Below are 17,567 nucleotides of genomic sequence, written 5' to 3'. Positions count from 1 at the left end.
ACATTGGTTGAAGATATACTGATATTTTCCTAAAGGAATATTGCAGAATAATTCGGGTTATTTTAAAGTAATGGTACTGCTTTAATAAAAAGCACCGGCAGGTATTGGCATCCAAACATAGCCACGGTACAAAGTAAAAGTGCTCATTATGCAGAACATGTATTGTAATGTATTCTTTGATGTCTTCGTGAAAAATGTATGTACCAAAGTGATGTGTTAAAAGGAAAAGGTCTCCCCGAGGATCCATATATTTGTGCAGTTATTCACTCAGTGAGCATACCTACAGACAGTATTAGTAAAATGTTGGCAAGTATCCTTCAAAACCGCGATTGCCTTTAGTTAAAAATAATTACGTCAACAACAGTATATTTGTTTTTTCTAAATAGGGAACACGGCCAGATCATCACATTTAAGTTATTCAAATGATGTGTGATAGGGAAACTAGTGGGAATAACGCTACTACGGTGGAATATCCAATCTTACGGAATCACTTGAATGCAGCACAATGCTGCCAATAGCAACCATGGTAACCGTGCGACGCTAGGCTAAGCTGAAACATGGCGCGGTGTATGGTACTGTATTAGCCAGGAGGCTAACGCAAATAGCCTGTTCATGCTCTACCTCTTACTTATCAAGGCTTAGTCTTTGTTTGTTTGTCACCTGCGAGCATTTCCTCACGCTACTCCTCCGGGGAGTTAATATTAACTTTTGTACCCTGTACGCCAGCGTGAATGTTAGCTTGACTCAGCTAGCTAGCTAGGCAGCTGACTTAATGATCCGGAGCACCTGTGGCCCTGCTAATTCTACGTTTACCTATGGCTTTCTATGACGTCTATTCTCACCCGGCTTTGATTCGGTACAAAACGAGTGTGTGCACGAAAGCTACGCTGTTTCTGGTTGTGGTTTTGTGCCTCACCTACATCTCACCTCTGCTCGTTGCCTACAGGAGCCACGGTACAGTAACTCACTGCTGGTCCAACCCCAGTCCAACTATTGTGTACTTGTGTGCCTGTTTCTCAGACAATATATACCATCAATGTCTCGTGAGGTGTAAATATGACGAGGCAGCTTGTGTTATTTAAGGTTTCTGGATCAAAAGAAGCACCTATGAGGAACAACCGGATGTGAGGTTTCAGTACCAGATTCTGCTGGTGGCAGCAACCAGTCCTCAAGGAGACTATGTCGCCTGGAGCACCTTCCCCCGTCTTAACAACATGCTGGGGAACAACCTCCGGATCCCTTCTGTCTCTGTGAGAAAGCATCCAGTTCCCTCACACCTACCAGTGTCCCATGATTGGGTTTGCGTGTTCTTACATAACTACCACATAAGGGGTGTCAAACTATTTAACGGTACGTCTTTTTTCTACCATTTGTCATCAATGTGTGTCTACAGGTGAGAGAAGATGACCAGAACCAGGATGGGAAGTCTGATCTCCTGATTTTTCAACTGCAGTTACCCATAAAACCGGAGGAACAGGTGTACAGTGTCCAACTGCTGCTCACCTTCAGCTACAAGCTCTTTGTATGTATTCCCCACCTGGACCATCCAGACCAGCCTCAGTCAAAGTTCTCACTAAAGTAAAGCAAGTTTTGTCTTTTCGTTGGCCCCAGCGGATGTCCACAGTGGTGATGCAGAGCCTGGCTTACGTGCAACACTCCTCATCCGTCCCCGGGGCGAAGCTGTCCGTTAGCGGAGACCTGAGGCTGATGCAGAGGACACCGCTGCCTCACCGGGGGCTGTACAACATTTACAACGTAAGAGTTCTCTCAGTCTGATGTGCTCCTCTTCTCCCTTTTTGTGGTACCGCTTCCCCTTTTTTGCAATTGACATAAATTAGGTGAAAAGGGTCATTTTATAAATAGAGAGAAGGCTGTGATTGGATGAAGGAGCTGAGGTGTTAGTGCATATAGTCTTCCCATAAGTCCAGGTCCTCCTCACAGAGTTGTTGTGTTTTTGATTGCCTGCTATCTGACTTGTTGTGATTGGATTTTCTTCAATTCACGCTCATTTATCTGAGCCTCACAGAAACACTACCTACGCTACCTCAGCATTCTGTTCTGGGAGTTGCTCGTGTTTTCATCCTATAACTTTAACCCTTTCAGAGTGTGTTCTAAAACAGTTAGTTAATCTGAACATTGTGGTTCAGCGTTTGGCTGCACTTTGCTCCACCCGCTTCGGCCACATGTGGTTTTCATAGGTCAAAACATTGTCCAACCACCAACACTGAGAACCAGTAAGTCATTCAAGTTAATGTCACCAATATCAGCTCCATAGATACAGCCATCTGTGCAGTACGGGCCCCAGAGAGAGCCGAGTGTGTCATCCATACCTCAAGTCACCTTCACATGAAACCAAAAAATCATCTTACATCTGCCCAGCTGGGCTGAAGAATCTGCTCATACACACATGAAATGATTGTCAGGATGAGAAGGGAAATTCAACAAATATCTTGACATATCTTCAAAGTGTCTTTCTTTTCTTTTTTTTTCAAGGTGTCAGTGATCGACGGATCCAGCCCCTTTGCTAGTGCGTATAACCTCGACAGCATCATTCGTAGCTACCAGGAAAGAAACTGTAAGTTAACCACCCCCCCCCCACCCCCCTGAGCAGGACATCACCTTCTGGTTCCATCCAGTAAAAAGTGAAAAACATTTCATTCCACAGTGACCACAGTGCTGTCCTGTCCCATGCCGGTCTGGACAGTCGGCCGCGCTGCCGGCTCTCCCTTTCAGCTCAACGCTGAGATCCGGTACCCCATGGAGGTCATTAGATATCCTTTAAAAAAAGGTAACATATCTGTTTAGAAATAGATTAGAGCTCATTGTGAAAATACCAGTGTTTATTAATGGCCTGTATTTGTCAATGATCATAACATGCCTTAGGAACACATATTTTATACTAACACAGCTGGGTTTTACAATGCTGTAAAATGTTATCACTTTATACTAGCACCCACAGAGGTGTGGATATTGACAAAGACAATAATCTGCATACAAGTGGGTTATAGAGCCTGTTTTATTTATTTAAGGCTAAATCTTTTCTAATTAACAGATTTAGATGAACATGATGATATTCCATAGGAGTATGTTCTTCTTCTGTTGACCTTCCCTCCTTCCTGTGTGGAGTGATGCTGTTCTCTGTTAAAGTGTAAAAGCAGTAGAACTCCAAGAAGGTTTCAGCAGGTTGGATGGTCCGTGGGTATGTAAGCAGTACGTAAGTGGCCAAGCCTACTGATGAACAATAAGCACTGAAAGACGTTGAAGTGTTATTTGAAAGCACAGCACAGAGTGTTTCTATAAATACAAGAGGCCAACCTCATTTACCTTGGACATTCCGGTTCATTGTTTTTCTCAGCCACAGTTCTCCCAATCTCATAAAAGCTTTCTGATGGGCTTTTGGTCTCCTGTGTCTCAGACACTGCACTGGATGAAGGGATGCTCGTATGTACACCTTCTAGTATGAGAAGTTAAAGCTACTCAATTCTTGTGCAATTTGAGAGGATCCGACTACTTTACTCGGTGCAGTGTCAATAATCGCTGTCAGTCATTGCGACGCGCTTCTCATTAAAACAGCAAAAAGCTCAAATGAGTCAAAACATCATGTATATGATGTATTCCTTGATTCCTGAGGGCGGCACTGTGGTGAGCTGGTTAGCACTGTCGCCAAGCTCCTGGGGGAGTAACCCCAGCCCCCATGTGACCCTCGAGGGATACGCGTACAAGATGACTGACTGACTATGATTCCTTTTACTTTGGCCCATGTCCCATTCATGGAGGGGTATTTGACCACAGGGCCATCAAGATGGTTGTTATTTTTATGAGGTAACAAGAATAAGTCATTCGACCGTTGTTTCCACTTCTTGGTCCATATCTACAGTCAGGCAAATATTTGTTTCCGCATTGTAAAACAGCACAACCAGGTCCTTATGCGTTTTAATACTGGTCTATCCATATATTTTACTGCACCTAGCACCAGACATTGTTCATCACTGGGAAAAGCCTAAATGTCTATTTCCTTCTCTGGTGTTATCCCTCTGAGATAATGTACCCATCCATCTTTTTGAAAGAAAACCCCTCCCTAAGCAGCATGAACTAAGTAACCAGGATACTTGACATTATTCATGTCTCAGTGACATAATAAGAATTCTGTTAACCTCCTTTGTACTGGGAGATACTTGAGTAAACAGAGCTCAGATGATGTTGTTTACTTTATTTGGTAAATTAAAGTTGCTCTTCGCTGTCTTTCAATTGTTTTTCAAAAGAACAGGATCTATTTATCTCAGGCAAACATGCTGAGAAAGTGGACGCCTTGTGTCTACAGGTTAGGGATCATCTTGGATGCAGCGGATTGGCAAGTATTTGTTTGATGCCACATACATGTTCAGGGTGTCCTCCTCACGCCTTCATGCCTTAACCTCCTGCCACCTATCGGCCCGGCTTCTGGGAAACCATCAAACAAGCCTGGATTCAATACGTCAGCATCCTCCTGGTCTTCCTCTGGGTCTTCGAACGCGTACAGAGATTTGTTTTCCAGAACCAGGTTCTCTCCACGGTCACTGTGCCAGTGGGGAAATGTCACCTGTCGTGATGCTGCGTCCGGGTGCTCCACAGGATATGAGATTGGATAAAGATGTGTCCTTCCCATTTGTTTAAGAAGTAATAATCATCCCAGATCTTCGTTTCATGAAAAATGCACTAATTAATTCATACTACAGGAAGTACATCAGTTCTTGCGCTGGAAAATGCATTTCTTCTGGTACATTTCTAGAAATTACTGACCAATTTTGTACATTTTTACTATTTGTAGGTTCATGACTTGTTACACTAATCACAGAAGGGTTTTGTGGATGAGCTCATTGGTTGTTTTTGTATCGTATGCAGCATTGCGTGTTGGATAATAATAATTAAAAAAATGTTTTTGTTTGGTATTGTCTTAAATTGCAATGATTTCATTGACTTCATGTTTCTACACAGAAGAATCAGCGTGTGTGAGGGCTAATCCTTCTGATATAAGAAATATATCATAACCATAATATTTGCCATTAATGGCTTTTGGGTACTAGTGGCTGAGGTGACTCACTTTCCCAAAGCACATTTCATCACCTATTTTATACCTCCTTCCTTTTATTCAAGCAAAGAGATTCAATTGTAGTCAGAGCAGAGCAAATTGAATTATTTAATAATGAAAAATGATGGAACAGGAATACTAAGAAGGGTCCAATATTTTGGCAGAGTCTCTGATTTATAGACTTTTTTCCTTAATTTTTTTTTTGTGATGTGTTTTGTGGAGAAATAAACTAGTTACGGTTTAAATTTGCCCTCTGACGCACTTCCCGAGCTGTGTGTGTTCTGGACTTGTACCACTATGTTAGCTCATTTAAGCCGCTACATCCGCCAATTTGGGTTGGACCAAACATTTTAGCGAGAGTCACGCCCAGTGTGTTCCACTACATCACCCAAAGTACCCAGCTGTGTTTTAAGCACAGAATCTGAAGAGACGTTTCTTAAGTTTGTCAAGAAACCGCTCTGGGTTTCTGGAAGGAGGTTTTCACACATTTTTTGTGGACACCTGAGCAACGCTAACATGCGGCTTCTGAGCAGCTGTAATGTTCAGATCCTCCGATTAGCAGGTTATCACACTAACATATTGTTATCAGCCCTACAAACGGCTGAGGCTTAACGTCAGAAGTTTGGTGATGGTTCACAAACGTCTTATCTGACAAAGTGGTCGATTTAAAAACCCAGAATCCCAGAAGGAATTAGGCTTTATCCTCTGGGAACACTGAATGTTGCGAAAGGTTTGTTTTTTTTATAATTAGAAACAACATATCGTGACCCAAAATGGTACGGTTAAATGACAGCTTTTTTCTTTTTGTTTTCATGACCATAGTGTGGCTGTTTCAAACTAATCTCCTCATCCATAAAACATTTACTGCTGCCCAAACAGCTTGGTTTTTGAACAGGAAATTACATTGTTTTCTTTTTTACAGGAACCAGCTGCATCCTTCTCTCAGTGTTGTGTTATTTTTCTCTGGATCAATGTGGTCAAAATCAGTGTCTTTCAGGGAATTTTCCAAGAGCTAAACTCAGTTATATTATGTTTACATTACCTCTGCATATAGATGGCAATATCATGTGTTTGACCTCCAGCCTTTTAGCTGCACTCTCATCTATATATGGAGGAAACGGTGATCACAGAGATTAAGCTTTAAGGCACTGAGCCCAAAATGTCAGGGTCGGTGCTGGAGCAGGCGGAAGCAGGACTCAAAAGCAGAGGTTCTCGATCAAAAAGAGTGCTCTTTATTCCAGACAAAACGGATAACGTGCTCCAACAGCGTGGGACATATAGACAATGACACGACACTGGACAACAGGCACACAGGGCTTAAATACACAAGGGAGGTGCAGGTGATTGGACACAGGTGGAATCAATCAGGCAATCACAGGACAAGGCAGGAAGTGAAGTTACCCAGGAACACAAGAGACATGAAAACTACAAAATAACACAGGAAGAGAGACCAAACCGTGACAGAACCCCCCCCTCAAGGACCGAATTCCAGACGGTCCTCAAGGGGAACAGAACCAGAGAAACACAGACAAGGGGAGGGAGGGTGGGAACCCAACGATCTTGGACCGCGCAGGGAACTCAGGGTGATGGCGGCCACTCGTCGGGTCCTTCGGGGGGTCTACCGCTACGGCGACCGGGCTTCAGGGTCTCGGGGGGGCGACCGCTACGGCGGCCGGGCTTCCGGGTCTCGGGGGGCCGACCGCTACGGCGGCCGGGCTTCCGGGTCTCGGGGGGCCGACCGCTACGGCGGCCGGGCTTCAGGGTCTCGGGGGGCCGACCGCTGCGGCGGCCGTGCCTCGTGGCGGGGGGCGCCGAGCTGTGCGGCTGCGGCGTCGTCGCGGAGGGGGGCGCCGAGCTGTGCGGCTGCGGCGTCGTCGCGGAGGGGGGCGCCGAGCTGTGCGGCTGCGGCGTCGTCGCGGCGGGGGGCGCCGAGCAGTGCGGCTCCGGCGTCGTCGCGGCGGGGGGCGCCGAGCAGTGCGGCTGCGGCGTCGTCGCGGCGGGGGGCGCCGAGCAGTGCGGCTGCGGCGTCGTCGCGGCGGGGGGCGCCGAGCAGTGCGGCTGCGGCGTCGTCGTGGCGGGGGGCGCCGAGCAGTGCGGCTGCGGCGACGTCGTGGCGGGGGGCGCCGAGCAGTGCGGCTCCGGCGTCGTCGTGGCGGGGGGCGCCGAGCAGTGCGGCTGCGGCGTCGTCGTGGCGGGGGGCGCCGAGCAGTGCGGCTCCGGCGTCGTCGAGGCTTGGGGCTCCGGCCCAACCCCTGACCCCACCCCCCCCTCAAGGACCGACTTCCAGGCGGTCACAAGAGGGTGGGAGGGAGGGGTCATCGTCGGGGGCCGTGGGGGCGGGGAAGGAGACTGGACTCTGGGGGCCGGAACGGGCGGAGACTGGACTCTGGGGGCCGGAACGGGCGGAGACTGGACTCTGGGGGCCGGAACGGGCGGAGACTGGACTCTGGGGGCCGGAACGGGCGGAGACTGGACTCTGGGGGCCGGAACGGGCGGAGACTGGACTCTGGGGGCCGGAACGGGCGGAGACTGGACTCTGGGGGCCGGAACGGGCGGAGACTGGACTCTGGGGGCCGGAACGGGCGGAGACTGGACTCTGGGGGCCGGAACGGGCGGAGACTGGACTCTGGGGGCCGGAACGGGCGGAGACTGGACTCTGGGGGCCGGAACGGGCGGAGACTGGACTCTGGGGGCCGGAACGGGCGGAGACTGGACTCTGGGGGCCGGAACGGGCGGAGACTGGACTCTGGGGGCCGGAACGGGCGGAGACTGGACTCTGGGGGCCGGAACGGGCGGAGACTGGACTCTGGGGGCCGGAACGGGCGGAGACTGGACTCTGGGGGCCGGAACGGGCGGAGACTGGACTCTGGGGGCCGGAACGGGCGGAGACTGGACTCTGGGGGCCGGAACGGGCGGAGACTGGACTCTGGGGGCCGGAACGGGCGGAGACTGGACTCTGGGGGCCGGAACGGGCGGAGACTGGACTCTGGGGGCCGGAACGGGCGGAGACTGGACTCTGGGGGCCGGAACGGGCGGAGACTGGACTCTGGGGGCCGGAACGGGCGGAGACTGGACTCTGGGGGCCGGAACGGGCGGAGACGGGCGTCTCGGCGCAGGAACGGGCTGGGGCAAGCGTCTTTGGACCGGGTCAGGAGCCGGGGCTGGAGGGGTTCGTTTCCTCCTCCTCCTCGGGCTCTTCCTCGGGTTGAGGAGGTCCCTTAGTTCCAGGCACGCCTTCTGATAGCTCCTGGGACCAAAAATGAAGTCCGTCTTGCGCTGGAAAAACGGGCTCCTCACATCCAGGTATTCCGGGCCCAAGTCGTACCAGGAGTCTGCTGAGTCCTTCTTTGGTCGTGTCATTCTGTCAGGGTCGGTGCTGGAGCAGGCGGAAGCAGGACTCAAAAGCAGAGGTTCTCGATCAAAAAGAGTGCTCTTTATTCCAGACAAAACGGATAACGTGCTCCAACAGCGTGGGACATATAGACAATGACACGACACTGGACAACAGGCACACAGGGCTTAAATACACAAGGGAGGTGCAGGTGATTGGACACAGGTGGAATCAATCAGGCAATCACAGGACAAGGCAGGAAGTGAAGTTACCCAGGAACACAAGAGACATGAAAACTACAAAATAACACAGGAAGAGAGACCAAACCGTGACACAAAAGAGATGTCGTCCCCAAATGAATGTGGTGTGGCTGATGTTGGTAACCTTTGTGATGAAGAGCTAGACGGTGCTTACCAGTGGGTCTACACTCCAACACTCACTTGTGCTTCAGTGACCGAATCAAAGCAAATTCAAATGAGCTGAAAGGAGCTTCCTGCTTAGGGTGTTAAGGCTCACCCTTAGGTGTGAAGAGATCAGTGCTGGGGTGTCAGTGCCCGCTAAGCCGTCTCTGCTGACCTCAGTAATCCCAAAGTTAGAAGCTATATCCTAATTACATTTATTTTAATAAATACACTAGATGTATTATAGATTTTCCCATTGGCTTATTTTCTCATTGCACTGCTCCTGTCTTGCTTTGTTGCCTCCAGCGTGCGGCATGTTTTAAAGAGAGTTTTTATTCAATCAGATTCCCCCCCTGTGTCTCTAAGAGGCCCCGGGTCCTCTAGGGAGACTTTACACATTAATGTCTATGGGGACCATGTTGTTGGTCTTCAACCAATCAGATCTTTGAGGTGTTGGACGTATTCTTTGACGTGCAGCAGTAACAAAATTCTTAGTCAGTGCAACTATTGTAAGTGCAGTTTAGCTCTGTGTCCCGTCACCAAGCCATCTGAAGTCATGTGACTCCAGTCATGTGATGGCTGTGAATGAACACTGTCTGTGAGCTGTCCGTCCGTTAGCCAGACCCGTGAAAATGGGTTCCACAGCATGTGTGTTAGTGGGAATGAGAGGGCACCAAATGAGGGAAATAGTTATAGTTATATAACTTATATAATAAGTAGCAAAACAATACTGTAAAATAATCTGTTGCATATAAAAGTGTTGGAATAGTTAATGGTTTAGTAAAAAAAAATGGAAGCATCAGCAACATAATGCAGAAAAGCTTTTTACAAGATCTTTTTGATGATTTTATTCATAGTCATCTCAACATGCAGTGCATTGCGATTTTTGTGATGTAATAAACATTTCTATTTGTCCCGAGGACAAGAATTAAAATGACGACATTCAGGCATTTATACCTTTTTAAATGAGAGTATAACCCAATAATCCCACTCTCATATACAGTAATCTAGTATACGGTAAGACACTGTAATTATTTGTGTGTGTATTGGTATTAGTGTATGTATCTTGAGTGAAATGACTTGTACTGTTGTACAGGATACTCAACCACAGCAGTAAGTTATAGGGACGGTAAAAAAGTATTTACTCTCACAGCAGAATCGTTTATTTTTGAATATTTAAACCAACAGTGATTTGTTTTAATTAGACTACTCCATTACTTGACACAAACTTCATAATTACAACCACACAATATATATTACAGGTTAAGGTTAGAAGTGTTTATTGTCATAGTTGTTATACCACAACATTAGTTATGAGGTTTTAGTTTTTATAGAGACTGCCCGATTATTGCAGCCGGAGCGACTCCCCCCAATTCCACCCCCCCCCCCCCCCCCCTCCCCCCTCTCCCCTCCCCGGGCCCTCCACCCTTTATAAGCCGGCCCCAGCCTCCCTCCTCGCCCGACCCACTCAGCCTTCAGCCCAGCAGGAGCCGCGGGCCACGTCTCCGGACACCGCTTCCGACACGGTGCCGGTACCCCAGCAGAAGGAGGGGTGGGGGGAGGAGGACGTCGCACCGGAAAACTAAAGGTAAAGATACCGTGTAACGAATGAGGGGCAACGAAGGTGAAAGCCCTGCTTGTCTCTTCCCCGTGGGCCCGGGCAGTTTCCCGGGTCGCCTTGGTGATGCGTGAGAGTGACGAGTCTCGAGCCGCCACCGCGCGCTCTTAGTTCAGGGGAAACCGTTACAAACGAGAGTCGCGCGGCGGACAGCCGTTCGTCGTGTTTCCGTCACACGTGAAAGAAACTGTTGAATCAGGTTGGAACTTCGTGGGAGGTTGAGGCTCAAATAAATCTACGTGGTTAATAACGCATGTAGTTCAATCAAATATCACAATCAAATGTGCCGGATCTCAGAATCACCAAATCAACTTTTTTTAAATGATCAACCAACCCATTATGAGGTGTTTGCGCTCCTAAATCATTAAAGGCAGCCTTCCATTAGAAGAGGGAGTCGACCAGCTGTTTGAGGCTGTTGTTTCCGAAGAAGACCGCCTGGCTCTAACGTTTATTTATCCTCTAAACACAGGTGCTCTTCCATCTCGTGGCGGCTCCGTGCAGCTGTGTGACGGCCAGGATCCACACTGAGGAGCCTGCACACATTGAGACAGCTGAGCCCATGCAGGTCTTTGTCTTCTTAGATATACGCAGGACAACACAAGCAGCAAGGGGTGCGCTAACTTGTTTATTGTATAATATTTCACCCCAAGAATGAATGCGTTTTCCAAATTTCTGCTTAAAATAGACACAAATGGAGTCCTCATATCCGCAACCAACGAGTGTGAGTGTTGCTATATCAAGACGGATGTGGTCAGGGTTCTGTTGATACCATCTCAGGTTCAGCCAGTCTGATGTGGAGCCCTGACGTAGAGAGAAGAGATGTGCTCTCATCATAGTCTGTGAGAAAGGGGCTGTACTTCTCTCTTGATTTATTCGCTAGGTAAACATTACAAACAATGGGTTTATGGTCTTCATTTCTAGTTTCAAGATTTCCTCAATAGTTCCATGCAATGACTGGAAAGGGCTCATTTCCCCACAGCACATGCACCCTCATGAACTTTAGCTACTGATTAATTGAGGATATGCATTCGGATTCCCAGGTCCGGTAGTGTGTGGTGTGGCCCTTGTGGATTATTGCTGCACCCACTCGAAGAATTAGTATGTGACACTTTGTGAGGATTGGAAGGATTTTTGTGTTTCATGTGTGGAAATTTAGTAACATCAGTTAATCACTAGCTAAGGAAGTAATTCAACATTTTCATTGACGTAAGATGCAGCTTATGAATAGAATATGTATAACAAGGGGGAATCAGTCTCCCAGTGAAATTCTATGAAGCAGCCAATTTATGTTGTGTTTGGAGATAAGATAAAAGCTTTAACATCACATTCATATTAAAAAAAATGTTTTAAGGAAATACATGAAAGGGAATTGCACATGTGCATCAACCTGAGGGACTGAAAGAGAGCGAGAGAGGGAGATGGATCTGTCAGGGTGATGTCTGGTGTTTACCTTTGGATCACGAGGGTCCGAGGAGCAGGACTCTTGTCGGGGCTCGTTCAATAAGCACAGAACAGATTATGGAACGCAGGGATCTGGATCTCCCTCTGAACACCGAAGGACGGTCCCAAACTCTCTTACCTTGCTTTGCTCGTGTATCTTTTCATTGGATTTATTTTGAGTGGGAGAGCCCCCTGAGGAGATGTGGCGGGTGTCCCGGCCTATAATCGAACCCTAAAAAGGTTGCATCCTCCCGCGATGGGCTTGAAGCTCTTTCAGGCTATCCCCTTCTGATGCTCTCAAGAAAAAACACTTTTGTATTTTCATGTTATTACCTGGCACCAGAGTTTAGGGTTTCCACAAAACCAAATTGGTAGATGAGTCTGTCAAAATTCAGGAAATGACGAGGTTTAAAGGTTTTTCCTCCAGCTGGACCCTGGAGGGCTGTGTGACGCTGTGTGACTCTTGACATGTTTTGTGGCATTACATCATATACCGTTGGAAAGATGAGATGAGTTGAGCTCATTTCTCCAATGTTCTCTGCTGTTGACTCTTGTTTGGTGGATGATTCAAGTGTGAAGAAATGAGACATGGCGATTTACGAATGTAACAATGAATTGATTTATCGCTCCTCTTGCGGGTCACAGAGTGGGATGGCACCCCATTCTCAGTCTTTCTGTAGCTTTTAACGTTGAACTAACAGAGGTTTCTTACTTGTGTCCATGGCTCGGTGCGAGTGGACCTGAGCTAAGCCCAGGGCGTCCCACAAAGTCCACTCGCTCCCTGGTCTGATAGTCGTGCTGAATGTGGTGTCACACTGCCTTCTGGAACAATCCGTCAGAAAACGTTTCTCAACAACACGGACTTCTCACAACCACGTTGGCCATGGCTGGCGATGTATGGTTTAATTTAAAAATAACACAGAAGTGCTAACAAATGTTTTTATTTATGCAGCCATCTTGGATTTGGGGGTTGGCGTTGCTGGGGCCCTGTCTACTTTTAATGAGAAGTCCGAGGCAGCGAGCCAGTTGAAATTTGTGATTCTGACTTTGAAGTTCAGATAGAGTGTTGATCATATTCTGTGAGACCGAAGTGAGGCAGCAAGTAGTCATTTGAATATTGAATATTGGCATACTTTGGTTACACAGCAGAAGTGCACATTGTACACTGACTTGAACAGCTGGTTATGTTTTCACCCTCTCAGCAGAGATCAGATGACACGGGAAGTCTTCATGTAGGATGCTGAGACACTGTTTCCTTTGTCCCACAGCGTCCTTCCTATAGATTGGATCAGCAGCGATTATGTGTGGAGGACGGCTCAAACATTACTTTGGGGAAAAGACACATCCGTCTATTGTAGAAGGCACACGGATACATCTGAGGCTTGTAATGATAAAGGTGATCTATATTTCTCCGATGCATGGCGGTAAAGCAAATATTGTCAGTGCAGGCGGGTCGTGGGCAGGGAGGGAGGACTCAGATGCGGAGTGTTCCAAAAATAAAAGGGACCTGGACTTGAAACAACAACGACGACAAACTCACATGAAAATGACGAGACCTGTAGACGACAGTAGATAACAATGATGCGACAAGAGACAAGAGACCCACAAGGCTTAAATACACAAGGGAGGTGCAGGTGATTGGACACAGCTGCCAGAGGCAACATTGAACATGCGTGCCAGTGGTGTCTCACAATATTTAACAAATTGTGACATTCCCCCATATACCGTCCCATTCCATCATATTTCAACATATATGTCTCATATCGACCTATTACACCACATGCGGTCATTTACCATCCTATTTCACCCTATACTGCCCCATACCAGGACACTATATACTATATACCATGATATTTCCCATTATGTTTCACATACCATCATATTTCATCAAATACTCGGGGGTTCTCTTGATCTACTATTTCAAACCAACGCTGAGTGTTTAGTGCTCATTTGCGAAATCGGTGATGCTTTGTGGAAAATCACTTCTTTCTATTCATATTTCCATTTCTTTCTTTCTCTCTCTCTCCTTTCCCCTCAGGCCAGGGTTGTGCTTCAGAAGCTCAGCTTCACTGAGGACGATAAAGACCTACATTGAGCCCTGGACAACGGCAGTGATCCTCAGCCATCATGCTGCGCTGCCGGGTGAACCTCAGCACCATGATCTTCCTGGTCATCCTGCAGGGGGCAGCGGTGGTCCTATTCTGCGGCTGGTATGTCCAGCTCAGTCCCTGCGGCTCTGCTCCCCCCAACGACAAAGTTCACGTGCTGTTGCTGTCCTCGTGGCGATCAGGCTCCTCCTTTGTGGGTCAGGTGTTCAGCCAGCACCCGTCTGTCTTCTATCTGATGGAGCCGGCGTGGCATGTGTGGACCAGTATCCAGAAACATGGTGCGCGGGTCCTCCGAATGGCAGTAAGGGACCTGTTGCGAAGCGTATTTCAGTGTGACTTTTCCGTGATGGAGGCCTACCTGTCAGAGAAGAACCAGGTGTCCTCCTTGTTTATGTGGAGTCACAGCAGAGCACTGTGCTCCCCGCCGGCCTGTCCTCTGACGCCACGCGGCCAATTCAGCAACCAGACTCAGTGCATCAAGGCATGTGGTACCCGTGGCCTGCAGGCGGTGGAGGAGGCTTGTGGCACCTACAGTCATGTGGTACTGAAAGAAGTGAGATTCTTTGAGCTGGAATCCCTATACCCGCTCTTGCAGGACCCAAGCCTAGATCTCCGCATCATCCACTTAGTCCGAGACCCTCGGGCTGTGGTTCGCTCCAGAGAGGAGTTAGCCAAAGCCTTCAATAGCGATAGTGCCATCGTCTTGGAGCAGAAAAGCATACCAGCGGCTGAGGTGCAGTATCAAGTCATGCAGGAGATCTGCCGAAGCCACGTCCGCATTAATGAGAGGGCCATGCTGAAGCCCCCTCCATTTCTAAAAGGCCGTTACAAGATGATCCGCTATGAGGACTTGGTGCGCAACCCACTTGAGGAGATAACTGCCATGTACGAGTTTGTGGGTCTGGAGACGACCAGCCAGTTGGGGGAATGGATCTACCGGGTGACTCATGGGAAAGGCAGAGGCTCCAAGAAAGAGGCCTTCGATATCACCTCGCGGAACGCCGCCGACGTCTCCCAGGCTTGGCGTACCACGCTGCCACACAACAAAGTCAGACGCATCCAGGAGGTGTGCAAAGATGCCATGTCGTTGCTCGGTTACGGGACAGTTAACAGCGAAAAAGAACAGAAGCGACTCGACATTGATCTACTGGTACCACGGGAACCGTACCAGTTCAGCTGGCTACCAGATAAAACCGAGCGTCCTAGTGATGGTTAATTTGAATGACAAACACACCGGCAGACTTTGTTTGACTGACGTTTGTATGCTTTAAAGGGTTTATTCGCGGTATACTTTTGTAGGCAGTAAATTGGCATACATTTGGGAATAAACAAAAGAACACCTGGTCCAATAACATTAGCTGATTTACCCTTATTGCCTTAAGTCTGGCTCATGTTTAAGATTTTTTCTTTCTGCAAATATAAATTTGTATTTGCAGCAGAAAAAAAACCAAACACGTATTTTCAGAAGATTTTTTTTCGATTTGGAGGTTTCTTCATTAAACCGCTGCAATCTCAATGCAGTTGTAAAAGGCCGGTGGAGGAGGAATGTCCTGTAATTGGACCTCAGGCTTTCATCTCTGCCCATGATGTGGTTCTGTCGTCCCCATCAGTCCAGATGGAAGTCAGGAAGAGGTCTATCCCCAAGTCTCTGCCGGGTAGGCCGGGTGTCACTGCCCCAAGCGAGAGTGTATCGCAGGCTCTTGTTGACAACTGAATGGTAAAAGCGATAGACAGGCGGTCCACAGGGATGCCTGAGACACTGCTCCCATCGCTCCCTACTCTGTACCTCCCTACCCGTCCCATAAGTAGTTCGGACATACGATAGGGATGTTCCCCAGATCAGCAGAAAGTACCAACTATGACCCAATGGACTAACACAAAGAGACTTTATTTCCTTAGTTACAACCTTGGGTATCTCTGGATCATTCAAGTTTTACTCAAAGGGAATCTGGGCCTGGCTTTTGCAGCAGGAAAGGCTCTGTGCAGCTGCTGCCATCCGCCAGTGTGTACCAGAGAACTAATGTCAATTCAGCCATTTGAATCCACATTGTTTGAAGCTGGACGTCATGCCAGCATTGCCTGAAGGCCCCGTCGGCCCTTCCAGGAGACTTTTGATCCCCGATGACGCTCCCACAGAGGAGGAGACTGTTTGTCTATGTAGTGGATTGACATGTCAGGAAGCTCCCTTAGGTTGTATCACCCACGTTTCAATTCTTACCTCTCACAATAAAAGGATAATTTTTGCATTTTCATGTTGTTTATTGACGGGTAGAGGCCTTTAGTGAGTAACATTCCTTGTGGACAGTTAGCTCAGTGAGTACTTCTGACAGCCACACTATATTCAATAAGCAATGCGTTCAAAGTTAAGCGATGGATTCAGATTCAACAAAATACAGTGCGTCTACTGTGTTGCGAAACAGATGGTCCGTAAGAGTTAATATGGGAAAAGATGAGTCTGTTTCTTACCTCTGATTGTCTTCCTGAGACATATGATCATGTAAACATAAACACATGGGACACATGGAACCAAGTGCTTTGCTTGGTACATTGTGTTCTCTCAGTATGTGTGTGCAGAAATGTTGAAGCATTTCCCAGTGGACACAGTGATCGAGCGTTCTGCAGTAATAAATGCATGTGGAGAGCAGAACTGAGCAACAGTGACCTCCAGAGCAACGGGAGCAGAAGTTCACATTTAAATGAGGCGTCTCTTCTGAATCAATCAAATGTTTTGAGAGGAAAAGAAGCTGTGCCTAAACAGATGATATGTTGACCCCGAGCAATGTTAAACCTATGACACCGTCTACTGGTGTGTGTGTGTGTTTGTGTGTTGGGTGTTCTTGTATTTATGCTTATCAAGCAGAAACTTAATGGTACTAACTGAAGCAATAAACATTTACATGAAGCCTTTGTTTGTTTCTGGTCACTGGAGGAGAGACATGGAAGCATCACATAACTCACGTTGTGGCGCCATCTGTCTGCTGATTCAAACATCTCCACTGAATACAGAAATATATACATAATGTACGGCTGATAGAAAAAACTAAACTAATCATTTTTACTAAACATTACCAGGTATTTTTTACAGAGATGATTTTCCAAAAAATAATTTAATAATCCACTTCTAATGATCCTGCAACAGTTTTGGCAAATCAGGAATCGGGAAACGTTATTATGTTAGACATACATGGAATTTGACTTGGCGGTTGGTGCATGACGTAAGACAGTATAATGACAACAGACAATGTAGTGCAGCAATAAGATAAAAATAAAAGTATAATAAAATATATGCTATAGGTTAGTACACTAACGCTATGGGTTAGTAAGTTGAGAAATAAAGATACAATTAAAACGAGGGGGGTGCTAGCGGTCGGCGGCCGGGCTGGCACAATCTATTTCTTCTTTGCAGCGCCAGCCTCACTGCTCATTTCAACAGATAGGACAGCTCTCACCCGGCACCCGCACACACTGGTCTGATGCGTCACAACTTCACAACAACCGGGAGTTTTTTGCGCGTCATTGACTTAGCAGGCTGTGATTGGAAATCGGGACTGGAGCTGTCAATCAAAATCGCCCATCATTCGGGATGTCCCGGGTAATACGA

General features: G+C 47.5%; 2 protein-coding genes across 5 annotated transcripts; both read left to right on the top strand.

Annotated features, from left to right (window-relative positions):
* Positions 1–424: 424 nt before the first annotated feature.
* On the top strand, positions 425–4,938 carry tmem231 (transmembrane protein 231). 2 transcript variants are annotated; one of them, XM_037452413.2, is made up of 7 exons: positions 425–954; positions 1,084–1,250; positions 1,394–1,522; positions 1,612–1,755; positions 2,494–2,575; positions 2,666–2,788; positions 4,322–4,563. In XM_037452413.2, the coding sequence occupies exons 1-7, from the start codon at positions 816–818 to the stop codon at positions 4,324–4,326; spliced, it is 789 nt and encodes a 262-aa protein (XP_037308310.1). In that variant the 5' UTR covers positions 425–815; the 3' UTR covers positions 4,327–4,563. The 2 variants fall into 2 exon arrangements, with proteins under 2 accessions (XP_037308310.1, XP_037308309.1); XM_037452412.2 differs by having other exon boundaries at positions 426–954; positions 2,666–2,771; positions 4,426–4,938.
* Positions 4,939–10,271: 5,333 nt separating this feature from the next.
* chst6 (carbohydrate sulfotransferase 6) lies at positions 10,272–16,864 on the top strand. Of its 3 annotated transcripts, none has more exons than XM_037452621.2 (3): positions 10,272–10,388; positions 10,888–10,983; positions 13,897–16,864. In XM_037452621.2, exon 3 carries the CDS (start codon positions 13,986–13,988, stop codon positions 15,180–15,182), a length of 1,197 nt encoding a protein of 398 aa, XP_037308518.1. In that variant the 5' UTR covers positions 10,272–10,388; positions 10,888–10,983; positions 13,897–13,985; the 3' UTR covers positions 15,183–16,864. The 3 variants fall into 3 exon arrangements, with proteins under 3 accessions (XP_037308518.1, XP_037308519.1, XP_037308521.1); XM_037452622.2 differs by having other exon boundaries at positions 10,888–11,029; XM_037452624.2 differs by lacking the exon at positions 10,888–10,983.
* The last annotated feature ends 703 nt before the right edge of the window (positions 16,865–17,567 follow it).

The sequence above is a fragment of the Pungitius pungitius genome, chromosome 6, assembly GCF_949316345.1.
Source record: "Pungitius pungitius chromosome 6, fPunPun2.1, whole genome shotgun sequence".
In the NCBI taxonomy this organism is placed as follows: Eukaryota; Metazoa; Chordata; class Actinopteri; order Perciformes; family Gasterosteidae; genus Pungitius; species Pungitius pungitius.
Note: the sequence above shows the minus strand (reverse complement) of the source record. Positions and strands in the feature narration are given on the sequence as shown.

Coding starts and splice junctions, on each gene's coding strand:
- tmem231 (XM_037452412.2), top strand. CDS start 816: ATGGCTTTCTATGACGTCTATTCTCACCCGGCTTTGATTCGGTACAAA. Junction 955..1,083: donor CGTTGCCTACAGGAGCCACG/GTACAGTAACTC, acceptor GTGTTATTTAAG/GTTTCTGGATCAAAAGAAGC. Junction 1,523..1,611: donor CCTTCAGCTACAAGCTCTTT/GTATGTATTCCC, acceptor CGTTGGCCCCAG/CGGATGTCCACAGTGGTGAT.
- chst6 (XM_037452624.2), top strand. CDS start 13,986: ATGCTGCGCTGCCGGGTGAACCTCAGCACCATGATCTTCCTGGTCATC.